Source organism: Fringilla coelebs (assembly GCF_963513975.1).
Source record: "Fringilla coelebs genome assembly, chromosome: 6".
Lineage (NCBI taxonomy): Eukaryota > Metazoa > Chordata > Aves > Passeriformes > Fringillidae > Fringilla > Fringilla coelebs.
The window spans coordinates 38,872,870-38,893,654 of record NC_140034.1 but is presented as its reverse complement, the minus strand read 5'-3'; the positions used below and the strand labels follow the sequence as shown (position 1 = coordinate 38,893,654).

The window sequence follows — 20,785 nt, the reverse complement described above, 5'->3', positions numbered from 1 at the left end:
AGATGTGGCTCTGGATGACTGCTGGGGGTCTGGCTGAGGCAGCAGTGCATGGCTGGGTGCCTTCAGTCGCCTTCTCTCCCAGGAAGGCTGCAGCAAACCTGCTTCTCTTTGGCCCTGCAAATCCTCCTGCCCTGCTCTCTGCAGCGTGACTTCATCCCAGCATGGTCTGGGGTCTGGCTCACCTTGCACCCATGAGTGACTGTACTCCAGAAAGAACTCATGTCTGGGGCTCTTTGTTCCTGATGTGCCCTGGGGACAGCTGGAATGAAGGGAAAGGGCTGGTTCTCTGGGGATTGTATTGATGGGGAAGAGGAGGACTTATGTGCAGATGATCCTGTACCTCCTCAATGGAGAGAACAGGTGTGGGAGGCTCCAGGCAAATGTGGCCTGAAAGCCATATTTATTTCAGACCTTTTAAACAGTTCTAAGCCCCTTTACATATGTGCCAACCCATGCCCTCAGGCAAATTATTAGGATAGAGGTGCTGTCCCTTCTTCCATTTCCCACAGGGATGACACTGATCCAGGGGAAAGATCCATGTCCCTCATGGCTGTGTTTCATGCAGCAGCACACACAGGGCAAAAGCCCACCCACAGGTGGCATCACCCTGTTCCCTGCAGCCCTGGGCACGGGCAGGGATTCTGAGTTACTGCCCTGGCATTTAGACAACTCTGTCCTGCCAGGCAATGCCAGATCCACTCCAGTGAGTGAAAGGTGTCTCCTTGCTTGGCCAAGAGCAGGTTGAGCAGCTGCCTCTGCTCCCTTTGGGGCACTTCACTCCTCTCACCAACTGCTGAGCGGAGCCTTCATGCCCGTCTCCTGTGGCAGTGATAGTCCAGAGACCTGAGCCTTTCTCACTGCTGTTGCCAGCTTCTTTTTCTCTCTCTGACTCTCCCCTTCTGAGTTGGGTTTATTTTGGTTTTGAGCTGATAGATGGATTAGCATTTATCACCAGGCTGACTACCAGAGGGCTATTAAAAGTGATTTGCAATGTAAATACTTTCGTCATCAAGCACATTTTCTTTAGACTAAGGTTGACTTTTATGAATATTAAAGCCTTGTAGATGGGTTCAGCAAGTTTGTGGGAGTACGTCTGTCAGAGGGAGGGGGACTGGCTGCCTGCATTGTGCTGGGGAAGCAATGTGGATCCACCAGAGGACAAAGGGATCTGGTGGCAGAGGGAAGGAAGTGGAGCATGAAAGGGTGTGTGAGGGCAGAAAGAAAACCTGAGTGCATTGAAGAAGGACAGAAAGAAAGGAGAGTGAGCATGCGAGCATGTGCAGGATGGGAGGCAAGGCTTGGGTTGGACTGTTATTGCTGGAGGCTGGCAGAGACTGTCAGGCTAGGGGAGGACTTGTGGAAGCAAGGGGGAGACCCGTCCAGAGCTGATGATGAGCGGATTTGTCCCGGCAGAGCTTAGTGCCAGAGGCATGTGTCTGAACTGGTACATGCCCCATGTACTGCAGGGGTGGGTGAAAACAGCTCCTTTATTTGAGGATGCCCTGCCATGAGTGTAGGCTTGCAGGACCAGCAATGAATTCCCCAAGTCCCCCAGCAGACACAGCCTGGCATTAGTCTGTGTGCCAGGAGCCAGTGCTGGCTGCTGCTGTGGCTGCTGCATGTTTGAGTATAGTCACTGGGAATCTGTCAGGGATAATGGGTGGATGTTCCCGGGTTTGTGGTGGAAGCCAGAGTAAATAACCCATAACAGCTTTTCCTGCTTTTCAGAAATACTCATCTCGTGAGCACCTGCTCAGTGGTGTAACCGCTCTGCCTCAGGATAGCTATGGATGGGAACTGTCACAAGCCAAGGTGGAGTATCAAGGTGGTCATTTACCATTGGTTTCTGTATATCCCCCACTTCAGAGGCAGAGGTGAGAGGAGTGGCTTTGTCTGTTCCTAGGTGTTTATGGTGTTCTGGTGCAAGGGCAATTTTTGAGATGGAGGAGCATGATGGAACATTGCCAACTGATAATGGAAGAGTAGCTAATGCTGATTAGAGAGCAGGCACAGCACAGCATGGCTGAAAAGAAAAAATAAGACAAAGAAGCTATTCCAAAAAATAGAGGCTGGAAGTAGACTGATGCAAAAAAGTGGGAGATGTGCAGTTACATGAAAAATAGACAGCTCCAGGAGCATCCCAGATCCCTACAAGGTGGCAAATGCTGGGGTTACCGGCTGGTTACTCCCCCAGACCAAGCTGGGTCAGTCCAGCAGGATAGCAGGAGTCTCTGACTGTCACAGGTCTTAATCCCAAAAGAGAGTAAGGTAGGCCCTTAATTTGCTTGGGCCATTGAATATGAAGTCAAGTCAGCCCTTGGCTTCTTCCGTGAGAAAACCACAAGTCCCTCCTGTCCCACCCCACAGCTTGTCACAATGTGTATGGCCAGGGGAAGGGTTGGAGCTGAGGTCTGGTTCTGGAGTAGATTAACTGTTGTTCATGACCACTGCTGACATGGCCCAGGAAGGAATGTGATGTCACTTTGGTGGCAGCAAGAGAGGCTGGTGAAATGCAATGAGAAGGGAATGTGTGAATATGTCAAGCCAAAAGAAGCAAGTGCTGCCTTTAACTGGAGTATGTATAGCGAGTCCAGGCTTTCAGAAATTCTGCTTCTGACTAATGAGTGCATATAGCTAAGCTAAGAGCTAGAAGCTGGAAAGTTTTGTATTCAATTTGGTTACACATTTTTTCTCCATGACTGATCAGCTTGGGAAGAAGACATCTCACTGTTCATTACAGTCTTTTGTCTTTCTATGGGGACTTGTAGCTTGAAACAAGAGTCCAATCAAATGACCCAACTCCAGTACAATCAAATTGTCTTTGAAGCAGATATTTCCTCAGTCTGATGAGTTCTCACAGAGCGTGACAAAGGTTTGTTTACATTAATTTTTTTAGCGGGAAAGAAGGACAAGGAGAGGGTGGTATTTATTTGAGGTCAGGCCTTTGGACAAGGCAAGAGATCCCAAATAACTGGCTGGAGTCATTGATGGGTTTTGGTCAGTGGCTGCAAAAAGAGTGCGGGCAGATGTTAAGCTGAAAAGAGCCAGCAAAGCCTCATTGCACTCAGTGCAATTGCATGGCTCCACACCAGCCAACATTTGGAAAGCTCTGTCTTCTTTCTTCTCAGAGAAGGCAGGAAGGAAAACAAACATGAGTTGACTAAACTCACTAAAGAAATGCCAGAATGTGGCCTACAGTGATTAAAATAATGGTGGTGCATCTGCCTCCCTGCATCTGTGGCAGGGATTTCTTGGTGTGCAAAGGCAGCAGCAGATGCGAGTGCCAAAAGGCTTTAACCTTTTCAGGGTGCAGAGATGCACCTGGAGTGGGAGATGTGTCATCAGAGAAAATTGTCTGAATTACCTTAACAATGTTCTCTCTGCTGGAATTCAGAAATATGTCTCCATTGGCAGGGAGAAGATAGCAGTTTTCAGGATCTAGGGGAAAGAGAGGTCCAGTCTGTGAACTGGACACATCTTTAGAGGAGACATTGACTTAAAACATCATGCTTTGGTTAAGTGCTACCTCCCAGAGTCAGAGAGGTTTGAGAAGAGGGTGAAGAGGTGAAGGAGTGGATGGTAGAAACCCATCTGGTACTGTAATTGCTTCAAAGGAGGGTTACAGTAGGGTGTTTATTTGTTTATGTGTGTCTATACATGTGTGTGTGAGAGCCGAGCAGATGGGGAAATGATACCTGTGTGTGTCTGTCACACAGCACAAGTGAGAGGCAGAGGGTGGGTAAAAGAGTTGCTCTGGGTTTAAAGTGGAGGGAAGGGGAAAGGTGTACAAGAAAGCGAATACTTGGGGTTTTTTCCCCCCTTTCTCCTTTGTTTCTTCTTGTTTGACGCTTTCTCATTACCAGAAGGCAGACCTGGGGGACAGTCAGTCAGCTGGTTGTGGAGCTGCCTGATGAGTTTTTTTGTTCTGCATGAACACCGCAGTCCCGAGTGTTAGTGACAGCCCGGCAGAGTTTTTGGGGGACTGGGGAAGGCGTCGAGGCCTCCCTTTGCCCAGGCCGTGAGGGGCTCCGCTCTGCGGCTCCCTGCTCCTCGCCCTCTCCCGCCGTGGGACGCGGGTGCTCCCGGCGGTGCCTGCTGCAGCGGGTCGGGGCTTATCCCCGCCGGTGGGTGCGGAGGGGGCAGCAGGGGCCGGAGCCCGGCGCCGGGGAGCGAGCGGTCCCGGGAGCGCTGTCCGGGGTGCTGCAAGAGCGCTCCCGCACATCTGGCCGGCGGGGACGGGAGGCCGCGTCTGAGACGGGGGGAACGGCGGCGTGGGGACTGGCAGCGGCTCCTGACGTCGTGAGCCCCCCTCCTCCCCGCCCCCGCCCCGGTGCGCTTTCGTGGCGGCGAGGGGGGCGCGCATCTGGGGGCGACACATCTGGGAGCGGGGGAGGGCGGGGGCGGGGGGAGGGGGCCAGGGCCGAGCCGGCAGCGCCGGGCCCTCCCCTCTCCCCGCCTCTCCGCCGCGCGCGGCGCCGCCGGGACCGGGAGCCGGGACCGGAGCCGGGAGCCGGCCGGGCCATGCCAGCCGGAGCCCCCGCGGGCGCGGCGCGGCACCATGGCCGCTGAGAACCGCTCGGCGTCGGGCGGCGGCGCGCCCTGGGCTGGGCTGCCCGGTGAGTCGCTGCTCGGGGCTCCGTGTGCGCGGGGCGGGGGGCGCAGGGCATCCCCCGCAGGGTCCGGCGGGGGGTGTCGGCATGGCTTTAGGGTGCATGGGGACGGGGCTCCGCACCCCCGGGGGATGTGGCACGCGGTCGCCCTAGGAATGGGGGAGGTGTCTCTGCCAACTTTCCCACATTCCTGCGTCTCTCCGGGAACGCCCGGGTGCCCCGCGGGTCGGGACCCTCACACTGGTTCGCTGCCCCGGGATGTCTGGAGCCGTGAAGCCCTGCCAGGACACCAGGATGATGTCTGGCACCCCCTTTCCCTGCTCCCATCCAAACCCAACAGCGTTCCCGGGATTCATCGCCCGGGGAACCTCGGGTCCCTCTTGTCACCCAGGAAACAGCCTTGTCAGCACCCTGAGTAGGGAATATGAGCAGCCTGCGGCTCCGAGGGCAGGCACCCCCCAGGAGGAAACCCAGGACGGGGGTTATTTGCTCCCCTGATGCCTTCTCTGGGAAGGAGACATTCCTGAACAAGAAACTACCTGCACGCTTTCTTTGCTTCCCTCGCTATTCCAACAAGAGCAACAGGGACAGGATCCCCTATCCTTTGGATACTTTGTCGCCATACTGGGTAAACCCCTCTGGCACTTGTGGCCACCTCCCAGGACATGACTAGGCAAAAGTTTGCCCCCTCTTCATAGAGCCCTTTGCCAGATTGGGCGTTGCAAGGGAGACAGATCTTGCCCACTCTCTCCCTCAGTGTGGATCTCGTCTTCCCTTTAGCCCTTTCTGGCTCTGTTGCACCCCTTCTTCTCGTAATGACAGAGCTGCCCCATGCTCTCTGTTGGCACATCGTGGACAAGAGTCCGGCAGCCACATCTTCTTTCTTTCCAAAATAATGACATTGGCTTCAAATCAGGGAACAGTTCTTATCATTTTTCTTAAATAAAAGCAGCACTGGCTTCTGTCTGACCTGTTTTCAACCCCTCTGATTGTGCTGTGGATGGATTTTTCTAGCTGATCTTTGGAAAGCACAAGGCTAGGGAGATACTTCCCACCCTGAGGAGCTGCTGGTGTTGCCCTGTGCCCTGGTAGATGGGCTCTGTTTGAGGATTTGAAGGCTCCCTGCTTTATCACAACTGCCTTGGGTGACCTCCAAAGGAGGTATTACTTCTGCCACAACTTGCAGAGTGAACAGAGGGATTGGAAGGGTTGCTACCAATGCAGTTGGGTGGCTTGTTGATGCAGGCACTATCTATCAAAGTACTCAGGTGACAGGATCCCAGAGCCCAGGCTTTTGGTGAAACAGCACCAGAGACAACTCTCACGTTGAAATTACAGGTGACACCAAGATGCTTTCGCTGTCTCTACTGCTGGGCACAACCTCCTGCCTCTTAACACCCTAACTCCTGTGATCTGAGCACCTGCTGCTGCTCTCCAGCCTGAACAAGACATCCAGCAAAGAGCAGGGCATCCAGTGGAGATCCTAATCAGCGCCCCATCCCTGGTTGCCCCTTCAGCTGGGATGGCGGCCAGTGGTGGGTGCCCTGGGTGTGGAAGGTGGGGATGGGAGCAGGGGTGCAGGGGTGGGCAGCAGCCCTGGCTCCTGCAGGAGCCGAGCCAATGTGCCCTTGCTCAGAGTGGCAGCAAGTTTCCAGGGCTGCTGGATGGAGCGGCAGTGGCCCTGGGAGTGACCTGATGAGTGGGCAGAGGAAAGCTGGCGGGAGAAGGAGGAGAAAGGCTACCGGTAAAAGTGGTTTGTTTATTCACACGAGGGGCATACCCATCTCAGCAGGTCAGTCTGTTTTCTTTCACAGAAGAGAAATGAACTGAAATGATTAATTAATGTTGTGATCCAATTACTCTGAGTTTGCAGAAGGAGCATGTTTTTTCCTCTTTTAACTGTCCCCACAAGCTGTGTCCCCACCCCATTGATGGCAGGTTTTGTCATAGTTGAGGTTTTGTTGTTTTGTTCTTTGAAATTAAAATGACAAATATCTCCCCAGGAGAGGGGAAAAAAAAAAAAAGGCAAAAAATAGTGAGACCAGGAGGAGCAGCTGATGCAGAGCAGTCCCTAACACACCTTTGTGTTGTTGATCCTTTCTCTGCCTGCCCTGCTGAGCCCTGACCAGCAGCATCCACAGAGGTGAAGAGGTTTGGTGAGCGCTCAGCTGAGGTGGCAGATGCAGCTCTGCAAAGGCAGCAGGGAGATCAGTTGTGAGAGGAGAGGAGATGGAGGCTGTTTGCAAGGGGCTGCTGCTTTCTGCACAAACACAACTCCTCTTTCCACATGGACAGGCACGCAGCAACTGTTTCTTGTGCGTAAGCTGACCCCTTCTCCTTGGCATGCTAAGTCAGGGCTTTGATGGGCATCTTCTGGAGAAGCGGGCATTGTCCTCGAGCCAGTTGTTCCTCAGTCTGACATGGGTCTATGCCCTTATTGCTCTCCAGTAAGCCAAGGGAGGAGATTTGCTTTGCATTTCAGCATCCATTCTGGGCTGGCTCTAAGACTGCATGTTACAAGATGTGTTTTGGGGAGATATGAGAGTGCAGGACCTGACACAGCGAGGAAATGGAAGTTTTGGACCAGATCATTCCGTGTTCTTCCTCTTCTCTCTTAATTCCCATCTCAGCATCCCCTGCTGACGGCTCTTTAGCCTGCCCAAGCACCAGCACCCACCATGAGTGTGCCAGGTACCAGTGGTTGCAGTGAGGCTCCACACCCAGGCACTGTTGAAGCCTCTTCAAGCTGGTGATTGGAACCATGTCAAATACATCCTTCTTCTGAGGGATGATTTGTGTGACCAGTCAGAAAGCAGACACCAGCTTTTAGGAAGACTCATGTGCTCTCCTGCCCAGGGCCCTGGCAGACCAGGAGGTGAAGGCCTGAATGTCTGACTGCTGTGCAACTCAGAGCCAAGTGGAGGAGTGTGCCAGCTTTGTCTGTCCCCAGGAGCACAAGCCACCATGACATCCTTTTAAGCCTCTAGGCATGGCATAGTCTTGCTGTGTCCAGATCCTTGAACATACCAAAATGGACCCTAGCCTTGTATTCAGACAAATTAATTTACTGAAGCTTCAAGGATTTAGGGTAATTCCTGGACTAATTAATCTGGGGCAAGTGTTCCCTGGTAAGGCTGGTCCATGATTTCAGTGTTTTGCTGGTGCATGAACACAGGGCAAGGTGTTTCATATATGGATCCTCCCCTTCATGCTTAAGACACAGAGTTTTAGTAGGAGGCACACAACCAGTCCCTGTTCCCCCAGCTAGAAACACCTGGGTGTCCTCACTCTGTGTGCCTGTTGGCAGCCATCCCACCTTCCCTGTGGATCAATGCACTGATCTTCTTGGGACTTGACTCTGTGCCAGAGCAACATCATTTGACCTGTCTTCAGAGCCTGAGTCCCCTGGCACTGTGAGCACAGTAAATGCGGCTCTGCTGGAGATGCTCCCCAGCCCCACCCCTTGCGTGCCAGGCACAGCTGCTCACACCTTCGCCCCGGGGCTGCTCTCGGGACCCTCCAGAGATGCCTTCAGCCCTGAGGCTGCACAGCATGGAGGAGGAACTCCAACAAAGGCTCAGTTTATATCCTGTATGATGCAAGTTTGCAGAGAAAATGAACATCACCGGTTTGTCCAAGCCTGCAAATGCAATGGCTGCAGGCACAGTGCTTTGTCCCTCTGATGGTTCCCAAAACTGCTGCTGGAGGTCCTGCAAATCAGAGCTGTGTGAGTGACAGTGGCTCTTCTGCATTGCTGTGACCCTGTCCCCATCATGCCTTTATGTCCTGTGCAATGTGTGCCCCATTCCCACTCAGTGCAAGGGGGAGTGGCAGAGATGCCTGAGTGCCCTGTTCCCTTCCCATCTCCTGCCCCAGCGTTAGGCAGGTTGAGGTGTGCGGCTGCAGAGGAACCTCTCCCACCTGTTCCAGTGACTCAGAGAGAGCTGGAGAGGGACATAGGGAAGCACAGAGCTGTTTACTTGTCTTCAAGAGCCTCGAAGAGGAGTTACATCCCAGGTCACTTGGTGAAGGAGGGGCAGCAGCTTGGAATTTTGTCCTTTAAAGGCAGAACTCAATGCAAACCATGGAGCTCCTTGAGCTCAGCAGGCTTGGACCAAGCTATCAGCATGTTACTAAGCTATTGAGGGTGGCTATGCTCCTCCAGCCAAGAAAGCCAGGCAGAGAAGCAGCCCCTCTGGTACCACAGCTGCTTTTAAATCTAGCATATCGTATAGCACCTTGCAGCTTGACAGAGTAGGCAGTGGGGGCTGACACCAGGAGCCTCAGCTGGAAGTGTCTGGAGGTGAAATGTCATCAGCAGGGTTAAGGCTCCTGGTGAATTTGGTTTGCATTGGCCAGTTAAGGGGTTAATGTCTTCAGCCTCTTTAAGCAGAATTAGATTTATTTGTCTGTGGGAAACTCAGCTGCAGTTGTGCAACACTGAGGTCTGAAAACATGAGTCTGCAAACACGATGTCCCGGGCCCCTGCATCCGCTCCAGGTCACAGAGCAGCTCTCCAGAGGCCTCCATGGCACCGTGCTTCACTGACCCCTCACTTGCAGACCCTGCCAGCGTCGATGCCAGCTCCCAAGCCCCAGGCAGCACGGCAGGCTGGCTCTGCTGAGGAGGGATGAAGGTCCTTGAGGGATCTTTGCATGACTGAGATGGGAAAGAGTACCCGACATCTCGCCGTCTCTAGTGCCTCTGGGGTAGTTTGGATCCCTCCTCTGCTGACAGTTACATCATGTGCAGTCCCAGATAAGGCCAAAAAAGTGCATGCATGTGTACAGAGAGGAGTGGAGAGCAATGCAGCCCTTCTGGCAGCTGCCTTTGCTTGAAAACAGACATGAATTGCCTGCCTTTGGGCCTGCCTTTCTGCAGCACTGAGGAGCAGTATCTAGCATGGTGGTCTCTATGCTTTTTGCAGAGCTCAGATAACTCACCAAGGCCCATAAGTGATGCTCAACTCATGAAACCCTCTGCTACTGTGTGCAGTCCCTGTCAATGAGGTGGCTAAAACCCCTGTCCTGTGCTGTGGGGTGAGCAGCACTGCATCCCTGACTGTCTGAGCTGCATCCCCACCCTACTGCTCATGGGGACCCAGGGGGCAAAAAGGGTGAGTGTAGAGGATACAGGCGCTGCAGGTGCTGCATGGGGGCCAGCCCCTGCCTTATTCAGCACCAGCACAACAGGCTGGGGATCACCATCCTGCAGCAAGAGAGGTGACTCCAGGCAGAGCTGGGCTGCCTGAGCCAGAGAGCTGCAGCCCACAGAGGTTTCCAGCTCCAGCACGGCTCCCACTCTGCCCAGCAAGGAGCTGGTGGGAGCCTCCAGAGAAGGCAGCAGGGAGAGGTTTGCAGGCAATGTCTCTGTGTGAGGTCTCTCCTTCTAAGAAGATTTTCTTAGGACTTTTCTCTAGAGGAGATAAGTAATCCCTCCCTGGCAGGCTAAGACTATTCCCACTTCCTTCCTCTCCATCCCTCCCCTTCACTGTAGGGGATTCCTCCCAGGGATTTCCTACCTGGTCTCCTCCCCTGACACCCTGACCCCCATATTTTCCATTCTGCCTGTCCATGCCCTGGGCTCTCCTGCCCACCTTCTGCCACAGCTCCTCTTCTTCACTCTATCCCTTTGCTCAGGCATCACCTCCAACTCCAAATCCTCTGGCAGGTCTTGTGGCCAAATGGGGTCTCATATTTTCAGTTTCCTTTTTCATTAGCACCTCAAAGATTCCCATCTGATATTTGCCCCCAGGACTAGGGCTCTCACATACGCATCCATCCATCAGGGTTCTTGCTCCTGCCTGATTTTCTGCCCTTGGCTCAGGGCATCAGCTCTTTTCTCTCATTCATTGCTTAGCTGGCTCATTTGTCCTCTCAAAGCCCTTTAGAGCTTCACGCTGCTCCATGGGCCAAGGGGCTCTTGTTTCCATTGCCAAGTCTTTAAAATTTCAGATGAGCACCTTACTGTTTGCTCCCTGCGGTGCCTCAGCTCTGGGATGAGTTACAGAGAAACATGTCCCCCCTGCCAGAGCAGCGCTGCATCTCTGGCTGCCTGAGCTGCAGCCCCACCTATGGGACCCTGGGCACAAAGAGGGTGAGTGCAGGTCTCTGCAGCAGGGCCAGCACCTGCCTTATTCGGCACCAGCCCTGGCACCTGGGACAGACCTGGGCGGGCAGATCCCCCATGTGGGTGGTAGGGACCTTGTGGCTGTGTGGGGCCATGGCAGAGTGAGGGGTCTTCCATGCAGCTGGCTTCCCAAAAACAGCCAAGTCCTTCCCCCTTGCCATTGCCAGGCAAGGCCTGTCCCTGGGGCAGGGGGAGCTGCTCTTCTAAGCAAGCAGCTCTTAGGTGTTGCAGCACTTGCCCCTCTAGCTCTCAGTCGCTCCTCCACCATTCTCTCCCACAGGCACCTGGCCCCAGCCACTAACCTCTCCCTGGGATGACCCCAGCTAATCCAGTCATTTGTTGCTGCAATCCTCTCTCTCTCCCCTCTTTCCTCTCTGCTGGCTGGTCCCAGAGCCCTTCCCAGCAGTGGGACCTGTAGCTGCAGTAGGGTTATTTCTGCTGTGCTGCCTTGAAACAGCTGGGTTCTGTTAAAGCTTCAGCCCAGGCATATAAAAGAACATGAGCATCTCTCTGAGGCAGAGAGCATTAATGCAGGGGATGGGAGGGGAGAAGTGTGGCTCCAGCCCAGGCTCAGCTGGAAGCCCAGCACCTTCCTAGCTGAGCGACGTGGCCTGAGCTCTGCCACCAGAAGGGAGCTGCAGCCCTGGGGCGGCCGAGGCAGAGGGCACTGGAGGGAGGGCTCTCTGTCCCCCTCATCCCTCTGTGCCACGCCGCCGTGGTGAGCCTTCTCTTCTCCCCCCGGGATGTTACCACCAGAGCCAGCGCAGGCGTGGGAGCCGCTGGGGAGTCACCGGTGCCTGGGAGCTGCAGGCTGGGCACAGCAGGGTAAGGCTGGACTTTGGCGTGCATGCCATTTGCCAGGCACACTTGCTAGCAGCATTCCACTGATAGGTCATTTATTTGGCCTGATAATTGGGTGACAGGAGGCTAATTAATTGTCAGAGTGACCAATGTGCTGGTAGGCTATTTATAGGAGTGACATTTCAATTACTTTTTAAAAAAACACTTTCTCACTGGCTTGCTTCTTGTCTGGTGATGCTGTGGATAAATGGCATGCGGCCCCTTGCAACGTGCAAAGGGCACATTAGGGATACAGGCAAGTGCTGGGGGCACAGGCAAGTACAGGCAAGTTTGGGCAGGGGGTGCAGCCATGGCTGCTGCGGGATGCTGGTGAGCCTGCTGAGCTGGGCTCCACCTGCAGGAGCAGCTCAACAGCCGCGGCTCCGACCGGCGAGCGCTTCCCACAGCCGGGTGCAAACCACCTTGGGCACAGCGCCTCGGCTTTACTCTGAAAGCCACCATTAACCATAGTGAAGGCAGGGAGGCTCCTGGCTTGCTTGGGGGGGTGGTGGTGGGCTTACCCAACCTCAACACTCCCTTCTGGCCTTGGACACAGCAAATTTTACAAACCTGATGTGCAAACATATGTCAGGCATGGGGGTTTCCCTGGCCCCCTCACCTCCCCCTGAAAGCTGGCTGCTCCTGTGCCGCTGAGCTTACTGCTTCTCCAGCGGCTCCAGGAAAAGCTATCAGAGTTTCCTAACTTATGTGGTGGAGGAAATTGCTTTGCCTCATGAGGACCAGTTGAATAGCAGAGGAAGAAAGAAGAATAAATTATTCAATGGAAAAATCAAATGCCCTGAACCACCCCATATGTTACTGACAAGAAACAATTCCTGTTCCACAATGGCTCAGATCTCCTCTGGAGCAGGATAAGGACTTCAGGGATCTATTGACCAGAGGGGTGAAAGTGCAGCCACCAGCTGGAGCTGGAAGGGCAGAAGGAGCCCTGCCATTTTAATGCAACAGATCCTGCTGGCCCCTCATCTCCTTTCTGTTTTTCTGGTTGTTTATTGCCTTCATCATTCCAATGCAGAGGCATGGAAGCAGACCAACACCCACCCTCCCCCTGCCAGACACAGGGCCGGCCCTCCATCTTCTCTCAAATGTTGTATTTCTAAGGTGCCTGTTTCCAGTATCTAGGAATTTGTTTTCACACTCTGAGGGGCGTGAATCTGTCAACCAGAGCAACCCTTCACTAGTTGTAAAGTGGTGCCATGATTCAGGAACTAATTAACAGCTCTTAGATAATGCAATTAGCTCCATCCTACCCTAAGTATACCTTCCCTTTCTGAGGGTGAACCATAAATGTCTAGCATTTTCTGTTCCCTGTTTTTTCTCTCTCCTCTCCTCCTTGTGGTGGTGGCTGCACAAACTGCCCAGCCCCACATCACATCAGCAGTTTGACCCGACAGGATTAATCCCATTAAGACTTTTATCCTCTCTGCACATTTAGGAAGGCTAAGACAAGCAGGGGCCTGGCAGTAGGGCTGGCTTGGCTCTTTCCAAATGTGACACCAAAGGTGATGTGCCCAGGCCCAGCCTTTGGCACCCAGACAGAGCAGGAGAAGATGTGTACCTTCTCCTGGAATGTGCCTGTGGTGGAGGGGGCCACCTTCCCTCCCTCCTGGAGACGGCAGCACCCAGAGCCCCACAGGATCCATTCAGCCAGGAACTGACAGCCACAGCCCCTCCAGCCTGTCCCTGAGCTCGAGATCACTTTCAATTGCTCCAAACCCATCATGCAGGGCTGAAGCCCCTTTCCTCTGGGAGCAGCTCACGCTCATAGGTGTCCACTAAAGCACGGCGTTCTCTGTTCCTGTGAACATCTTCCTCCCCAGGCTGGTGTGAGAGCGTGGGGCTTGCTTTATGATGGGGTTCCTCACAGAGCTCTGCTCGTTCCCAGAGGCAGGACATCACTTCAGCCGCATGTGCACCAGGCACGGCTTTGCCCCCAGCTGCGCCTGCTCCCTGGGTATCACCAGCCCTGAGGACGATGCTGGGATGGGGGCAGTGTCAAGAGGAAAGGAGATGGCTGGTGATGAGATGTGGGGCAGGGGCTGTGGAGCAGAGGGCAGCTGTGCAGTACAGAGAGAAGATGTGGGGAACACTGGGGCAGGAGGGCTGCTTGCTCAGGAGCTCATCCATCACATGTGTTGTGTAAATACCAACCTTTCCCATTGCCTTTGCTGTGCCGGTGCAGAGGGTGGCCAGCCCCAGCTTCCACATAAGGAGCAGCAGGGGCGGGAGGGAACTAAACCCTCCATCCCACGTGAGCTGAGTGCTCAGCAGGTGCTCAGTCACGAACTGCAGCCGATGGAACACCAGCCTCCAGCTCCTGCAGATTCTTGGTCACAGGGTGGTCACCTGCAGACCATGACAGGGCTTTCTCCTCTCCTACCTGCAAGAGGCTGTGAGGCAGTTTGAAGGAGCTGACAGGCTGGGAAGGCTTGCTGGTAAGGCACATGAGGTGCAGCAAGGAAATAGTAGGAGTCTCCTGCTGTGGTCTCAGGTGTCACCCTGTGACAAAGCACTGGCTTTGCTCTTGCTCTGGAGTTGAATCCTCACACAAGAGTGGTCACACCCATGATTGCTGGCAGCAGTGGAGACCCTGCTGTGCCCACTGCTTGCAGTAGTTGGACCCCACCCAAATTACAATTTTCTCTGCTTGGATCTGTGGCTGTGTGGGAAGGGAAAGGTATTTCCCTTGATGACACAATTGGTGACCACTGCAGCAGCCACAGAAACTTTTGACCGGAGGATGCTATCAGCAAAGAGTTGGAGTCTCCCAATGGCTTTGATGGAGAGGAGAAAACCAGCTGTAAATCACTGCCAAAAGTCTGAGGGAAAGCCAAGTGGTGTCACAGGTAAGGGTGTCAGCCCTAGGAGCCCTTCTGAAGTGTTTTCTCAGCTGTGTCAAGGCTATGTGTCCTCCCTGTCTGTGGTGTCGTCATGAAAATAGGGTGCAAAAGGGAATGGAGACAGAGAGGGTGATGTATGATGGGGGCTGTGAGGGGAGAGAGAGAAGAAATGCACTCCTGGAGGTGCTGGGAGCAAGCATTGGGCACTGAAGTACATAGGGAAGGTATTTAGTGGAGAGACACCAAGTCCTGAAGAGGTCCCTTGGTGTCTGGTGTCTCGGTGTCACAGCATTGGAACAGTGATGCGGCTCCCTCTCCTGAGGGCGGAGAGTTTGGTGCAGCTGCACAGCTCTCCTGTGTGCTCTCTCCATCTTTGGACACATGATGGGGATGCAGACAGAGGTGTGACTGCCTGAGGTCTGTGCCCCCACCCAGGCCCTTCCCACACAGCCTGGATGCTCTCCATCGCAAAGGCAGAGATCTATCCCTAGTGCCCATTCAGGCATGATGCATGGCCTGGTCAGCTGCACAGACTACCAAATTTGTAGCATCCTTGGCCTTCTCCCAGCTCCAGACTGAGCTCTGCTCAGGAAGGCAAAGGCAGGCAGGTCTCAGTGAGCACAGAGAGGGTGTCAGGAGCAGAAGAGTGAGACAGGGGAATGGAGAGTAGAAGATGGGGAAAGAAGGGATGCCCGGTGGGCTGGGGTATGGCAGAGAATAGCCAGGGGATCTGAGGCAAGGGCGAGCAGTGTACATAGCTCCTACCTCACACGTATTGCTCTGTCTGTGTTGTATGTTATCTTCACACCTTCAAGTATTTTCAGTCCTCCTCCTTCCCTCAAACAGGGGATTGGTTTGTTTTTTGCTATTAGGCGAAGGGTCATCGTGTTTAAGTGCTCAGGGTTTAAGCCCTCCGCCCTGAGGCGGCAGACGCCTCAGCCTCCGCCCACCAGTTTGCAGCATGACCTCTGGGTGGCATCCAAAGGCTCGCGTAGTGGGGCTGCCGCAGCCTTTTCTCCCGGTCTTGGGACACGTACAGAACAGTTCAGAGTTGAGATGGACTTTTCTTACTTTGGGTAACTGAGAACACAATCCTCTGTCAAGGCTGAAAATTAATTAGACACGCTTAGAAGAGGATGCCAGTTCATGAACAAAAGTGAGAAAACTGAAACCCACATTTTAGCAGAGACGATGGAAAGGTTTCTTTTCAAGACTTTCAAATTCTTCTTGGAAGAGCTGGGGTAGATGTCTGCATGATTGCTAGCTTGTCTGATCAGTTTGATTAGCTGTTACAAGAATGACAGTTAAATCTCCCCATCTCACCAAAGTGAAGAAATTAAAACTCATTTCTATTGTACTGAAACCAACCCCCAAACTGCCATGATTATATATTTCTAAGCCATTTTATACACTTATCACCTCTTCTCACATCCCTGGCTGGGTGCCCAGGAAGGATGGCAGAAGAAACCTCTTTCCCTCTCCCTTGATGCATAACTTGTTCTTGGAGCTGGGTGCTACTAGGCTTCCTCACCCCATCCGTATCTGGCATGCAGCGTCTACCAAAGGGCATTGCTTTCTTTTAAAAGCCTTTTTTCTTCACAGACATGCTTAGAGGATAATGGTAGAGAGGTATTTCTTTGTCCCTCACCCACTTCTTTTCCTTGCACCTGTAAGAGGAGCTCCACCACTATTGCAGCTGTATCCTTGCTAATGCAGAAGCTGCCTAAATGGCTACATCAGACCCTGGCTTTAGCATCTCAGCAGCCACATTTCCATTTAATTACGCCTGCATCTCTTTAGAAAGTGCTTATATTAAAAACTTTGCTATTTGCTGATGGCAGACATCTCCTACCCTCACCACAAATGAAAGACAAGGACATTTCTTTTCAAATACTTAAAATAGACAAACTGATCTCAAAGCCTGCCAGGCCCTGTTCAGAAGAGGTGCATGTTAAAGGCACCTTTATACATTCAGCAAAATCAGCTTCAGGAGTCGCAGCACTTGGAGCCATCTCCCAAGCCAGACACACACTGTGCTGAGCACTCCCACTGTGTGGACACTCGCTGGCTCCTAATGGTTTCCTGGCAGCAGCACCCATGGGGCTGAACCCCTGCCCCAGGCACCAGGAGGAGCTGCTGGAGGGGCTGCCCTTGATGGTCTGGCAGGGTTGGAATGCCCCCAGAAGCCAGGGTGAGGCTGGTGAAGGCCCAGCATGCTTTGGAGGTCTGGATGGTGTGAGAGACAGGTTCAATGGAAAGCTCTACTGTCCAGCCCAACTCCCTCAGTGCCTTTGCTTTGTCTTTGCTTTCCAGGAAATTCCCTTTAATCTCAATACAGCACTTCTTGTCTATTGATTTTTTTTTTTTAAGGTCCATTCTACTCTTACCTTGGGTGATTAACCACAGGCATCTTAGTTTGGATGAAGGCAGCAATTCTCTCCATAAGTCTCATCACTTTTCATAAATAATTCCATGTATCGTGCTGAGGTGCCTGACTCCACACTGTACATCTGGCCTGGGTGGCTGCAGCTGCACTGTGATGTGGGACTGGGGGAAGGGGTCATCACTTCCCAGCATCAGTGACTGATGCCACTTGTGCAGCTCCCTCCCTTTCCTGAGCCTGCTATGCTGTGCACTGCGCCACGCCAAACCACCCATCTTCAGCCTTTCTTGGCTTTTCAGCACCTGTATCTCAGCAGTGTCACTCTTTAGTCAGTGTCCTCTGTTCGACAGGCTGGTGCCCTAATTAAGATGTTGTGGGATGCAGACAAGCTGTGGTGTAACTTGCTGTTTTCCTCCTCCCAGATTTCATCTTCCAGAAGGAGTTATTTGCTGCGAGAGACACAGGTGAGCCGAGCGGACCACGGCATGGGTTTTGTGGGTCAGGCCCCTCTTGGGGAGTGCTTTGGGGAGGTCAGTGGAACATGCCTGGGGCATGCCATAAACCTGCTCTTGTGCCTGGGGCAGGGCACTGGCTCCATGCTGTGCTGTTCTGGCAGTGAGTGCTGTATGTGCATCCCCCCTGGGCTCTGCAGTTCTCTTTCCCCAGGCCTTTGGCCCCGCTGTGTCTCGGGCACACGAGGTTGTGCTCCTGCTGGGATATGCAAAGAAGGGACCATCAACCCTGGACATGGGACTGTCCTAGCCCCATTCCTGCTTTTCTCGCTGCAACTCATTTGCCTCCTCTACTGCTAAACAGGGATACAAAAATGCCTCCAATGGACTCCTGGAGTGGCAGAGAGAAGTCCAGGAATGCCAGCAGATTTTTGAGCAGTAGTTAACAGCAGTGCTGGCCAGGGAAACTGAAGAAATGCTGCCAGGACAGGCTGGCAAGTCTGATATTCTCTTTCTGTCCTTGCTCTCCTTGCAGATCCCATGCACAACCTCTCTGCTCAGCCCTGGCAGGCAAAGATGGCCAACCTGACCTATGACAACTTCACCCTGGGCAACCACTCCGAGGTGGCCGTGCAGCCGCCCACTAACTACAAGACAGTGGAGCTGGTTTTCATCGCCACTGTCACCGGCTCGCTCAGCCTTGTCACCGTGGTGGGGAACATCCTGGTGATGCTCTCCATCAAGGTGAACCGCCAGCTCCAGACTGTCAACAACTATTTCCTCTTCAGCCTGGCCTGCGCAGACCTCATCATCGGGGTCTTCTCCATGAACCTCTACACGGTCTACATCATCAAAGGCTACTGGCCACTGGGGGCTGTGGTGTGCGACCTGTGGCTGGCTCTGGACTATGTGGTGAGCAATGCCTCTGTCATGAACCTGCTCATCATCAGCTTTGACCGGTACTTCTGTGTCACCAAGCCCCTGACTTACCCGGCCAGGAGGACCACCAAGATGGCAGGGCTAATGATCGCAGCTGCATGGATATTGTCCTTCATTCTCTGGGCCCCTGCCATCTTGTTCTGGCAGTTCATTGTGGGCAAGAGGACAGTCCCTGAGAGGGAATGTTACATCCAGTTCCTCTCCAACCCAGCGGTGACATTTGGCACAGCCATTGCTGCTTTTTACCTGCCCGTGGTCATCATGACGGTGCTGTACATCCACATCTCCCTGGCCAGCAGAAGCAGGGTAAGGAGGCACAAGCCTGAGAGCAGGAAAGAGAGGAAAGCCAAGTCCCTCAGATTCCTCAAGGGCCCCGTGGTGAAACAGAACAACAATAATTCTCCCAAGAGGGCCGTGGAGGTGAAGGAGGAGGTGAGGAATGGGAAAGTGGATGACCAGCCATCTGCACAGACAGAGGCCACTGGCCATCAGGAGGAGAAGGAGACATCCAATGAGTCCAGCACTGTCAGCATGACCCAGACCACTAAAGACAAGCCCACAGCAGAAGTCTTGCCAGCAGGGCAAGGACAGAGTCCAGCCAACCCCCGGGTGAACCCAACTTCCAAGTGGTCCAAGATTAAGATTGTCACCAAGCAGACTGGGTCTGAATGTGTCACCGCCATTGAGATCGTCCCAGCTAAGTCAGGTGCCTCTAACCACAACTCCCTGGCCAACAGCCGCCCAGTCAATGTTGCCAGGAAGTTTGCCAGCATTGCCAGGAGCCAAGTACGGAAGAAGCGCCAGATGGCTGCCCGAGAGAAGAAAGTCACTCGAACCATATTTGCCATCCTGCTGGCCTTCATACTTACGTGGACACCCTACAACGTGATGGTCCTCATTAACACCTTCTGTGAGACCTGCGTGCCCGAAACAGTGTGGTCCATCAGCTACTGGCTCTGCTATGTCAACAGCACCATCAACCCAGCCTGCTATGCCCTCTGCAATGCCACTTTCAAGAAAACCTTCAAGCACCTTCTCATGTGCCAGTACAGGAACATTGGCACAGCCAGATAAACTGGTACTCAGGGACCACTTCAGTAACCTTATGGAAGCCCTTCCCTTTGCCTCCTTTGCCAGCGGGGGTTCTTCTGCTCCCCACTCACAACAGTGCAGACTGTGCAGTGATTGCAGAGGATACCCTTCATCCAATGCTGACAAAAACCCAAGGCATTTCTGAGCTGCAGGTCCTTCCAGTCACCCTGGGCCTGGGGACTAGCTCAGGGAGCCAGCAGGAAAGCCAGAGGCAAGAGGAGATGTGGTCACCAGGAGCCTTTCCCAGCTCCATGCTCTTGAGATTGGCCAAAAGGCATCAGTGTTTCTCCTAAGACTGGATGTACCTTTTTCCCCAGATGACCATCTCCATGGCATCAGAGCTTGTCTGCACGCAGATGGGCTAATGCAGGATGCTTTCCATCAGCTTATAAAGTGTTTATTACCCGAGAAATGAAAAGAAACCAGGGTCAAACATTTGCTAGACATCTTGGACCAGGCTGGCTCAGGCAGGCTAATGGGGAGTCCTGCTGGCCCAGCCAGGCCCCCTGTGAAGGGAGTCAAGATTGGACACTAAGAGACGTGGCAAGATGCTTCCTTCCCCTTGAGAGTGCCATCAGACATCCTCACCCAGGGTCCTGGGGCAGAATTTTTCCCTGGGCTCTGGCTCTGCTCTCCCCTTTATGTCCTTTCTGCCCTCAGACAGCAATTTGCTGGAAAGACAGATAAACCAAGCATTTCACTCCTGGGTAAGGAGTGTGAAACCCAGTTGCCTCCGACAATGATGGAAACTAAAACTGCAAAGGAAAGCCCAGTGGTGCAGGACTTTGTTCCACAGCCCTGGGGGAATGGGGCCCCTGAGTAACGGGCAGCAGTAACTGTGAAAATAACTGTCCTTGGGAGAGACAGGGGGGACCTGGGGGTCTCAGAAGGGTGGGAAGAGAGTCTGCAATAGGGCCAAGCTGCCCCGTGTCTCATCTGGGCCATGAGCAGGTCCCTGCTCTCCCCACAGTGGGTGTGGGAGGCCTGATGCATGGCTCTGGAGGCAGGAGAGGATGATGGTGGCCTCCAGCCCCGCTCCTGCCCTGAGTGCAGGGGGCTCCTCCAGGGAGGCCAAAGGAGCCGGTTGCTGAGCTTTGTACATGGATGTAACGCTGTCATGGGTGTTGTGGCAGAGCCCTCAGCATGCGGGCTTCAGCCAGCGTCTCCAGCCTCCTCCCTGCCCACCCGTGTGTGCAGCCCAGAGCGCCCTGGCGCTGCTCCCCAGCTTCTCCCAAAGCCAGGTGCAAGCCTTGGTGGACGCAGCCAGGTGCAGGCAACGGATGGGATGGGGTCACTCTAGCACTGGCAAACTCTGTGTCCGTATGTGCTTCCTGTCCTCACCCTTGCCAGAGTGCAACCTGCAGAAAGGCTGCCCCAACCCAGATGGGAGCCCCTCCATCACTGCCTTTAGGGGTACCCAAAATGCCTGGTGTGTTTCTGGGTATTTTTAATGGTTACAACTGCAGCCCAACACACCCC

The 20,785-nt window shown here is 53.7% G+C and overlaps 1 protein-coding gene across 1 annotated transcript; it reads left to right on the top strand.

Moving 5' to 3' along the window:
- Window positions 1-4,558: 4,558 nt before the first annotated feature.
- Window positions 4,559-19,288, top strand: CHRM4 (cholinergic receptor muscarinic 4; the record flags this gene model as incomplete). Its single annotated transcript, XM_084208317.1, has 3 exons — window positions 4,559-4,616; window positions 17,246-17,287; window positions 17,811-19,288. 3 exons carry the CDS (start codon window positions 4,559-4,561, stop codon window positions 19,286-19,288), a joined length of 1,578 nt encoding a protein of 525 aa, XP_084064443.1.
- Between the last annotated feature and the right edge of the window lie 1,497 nt (window positions 19,289-20,785).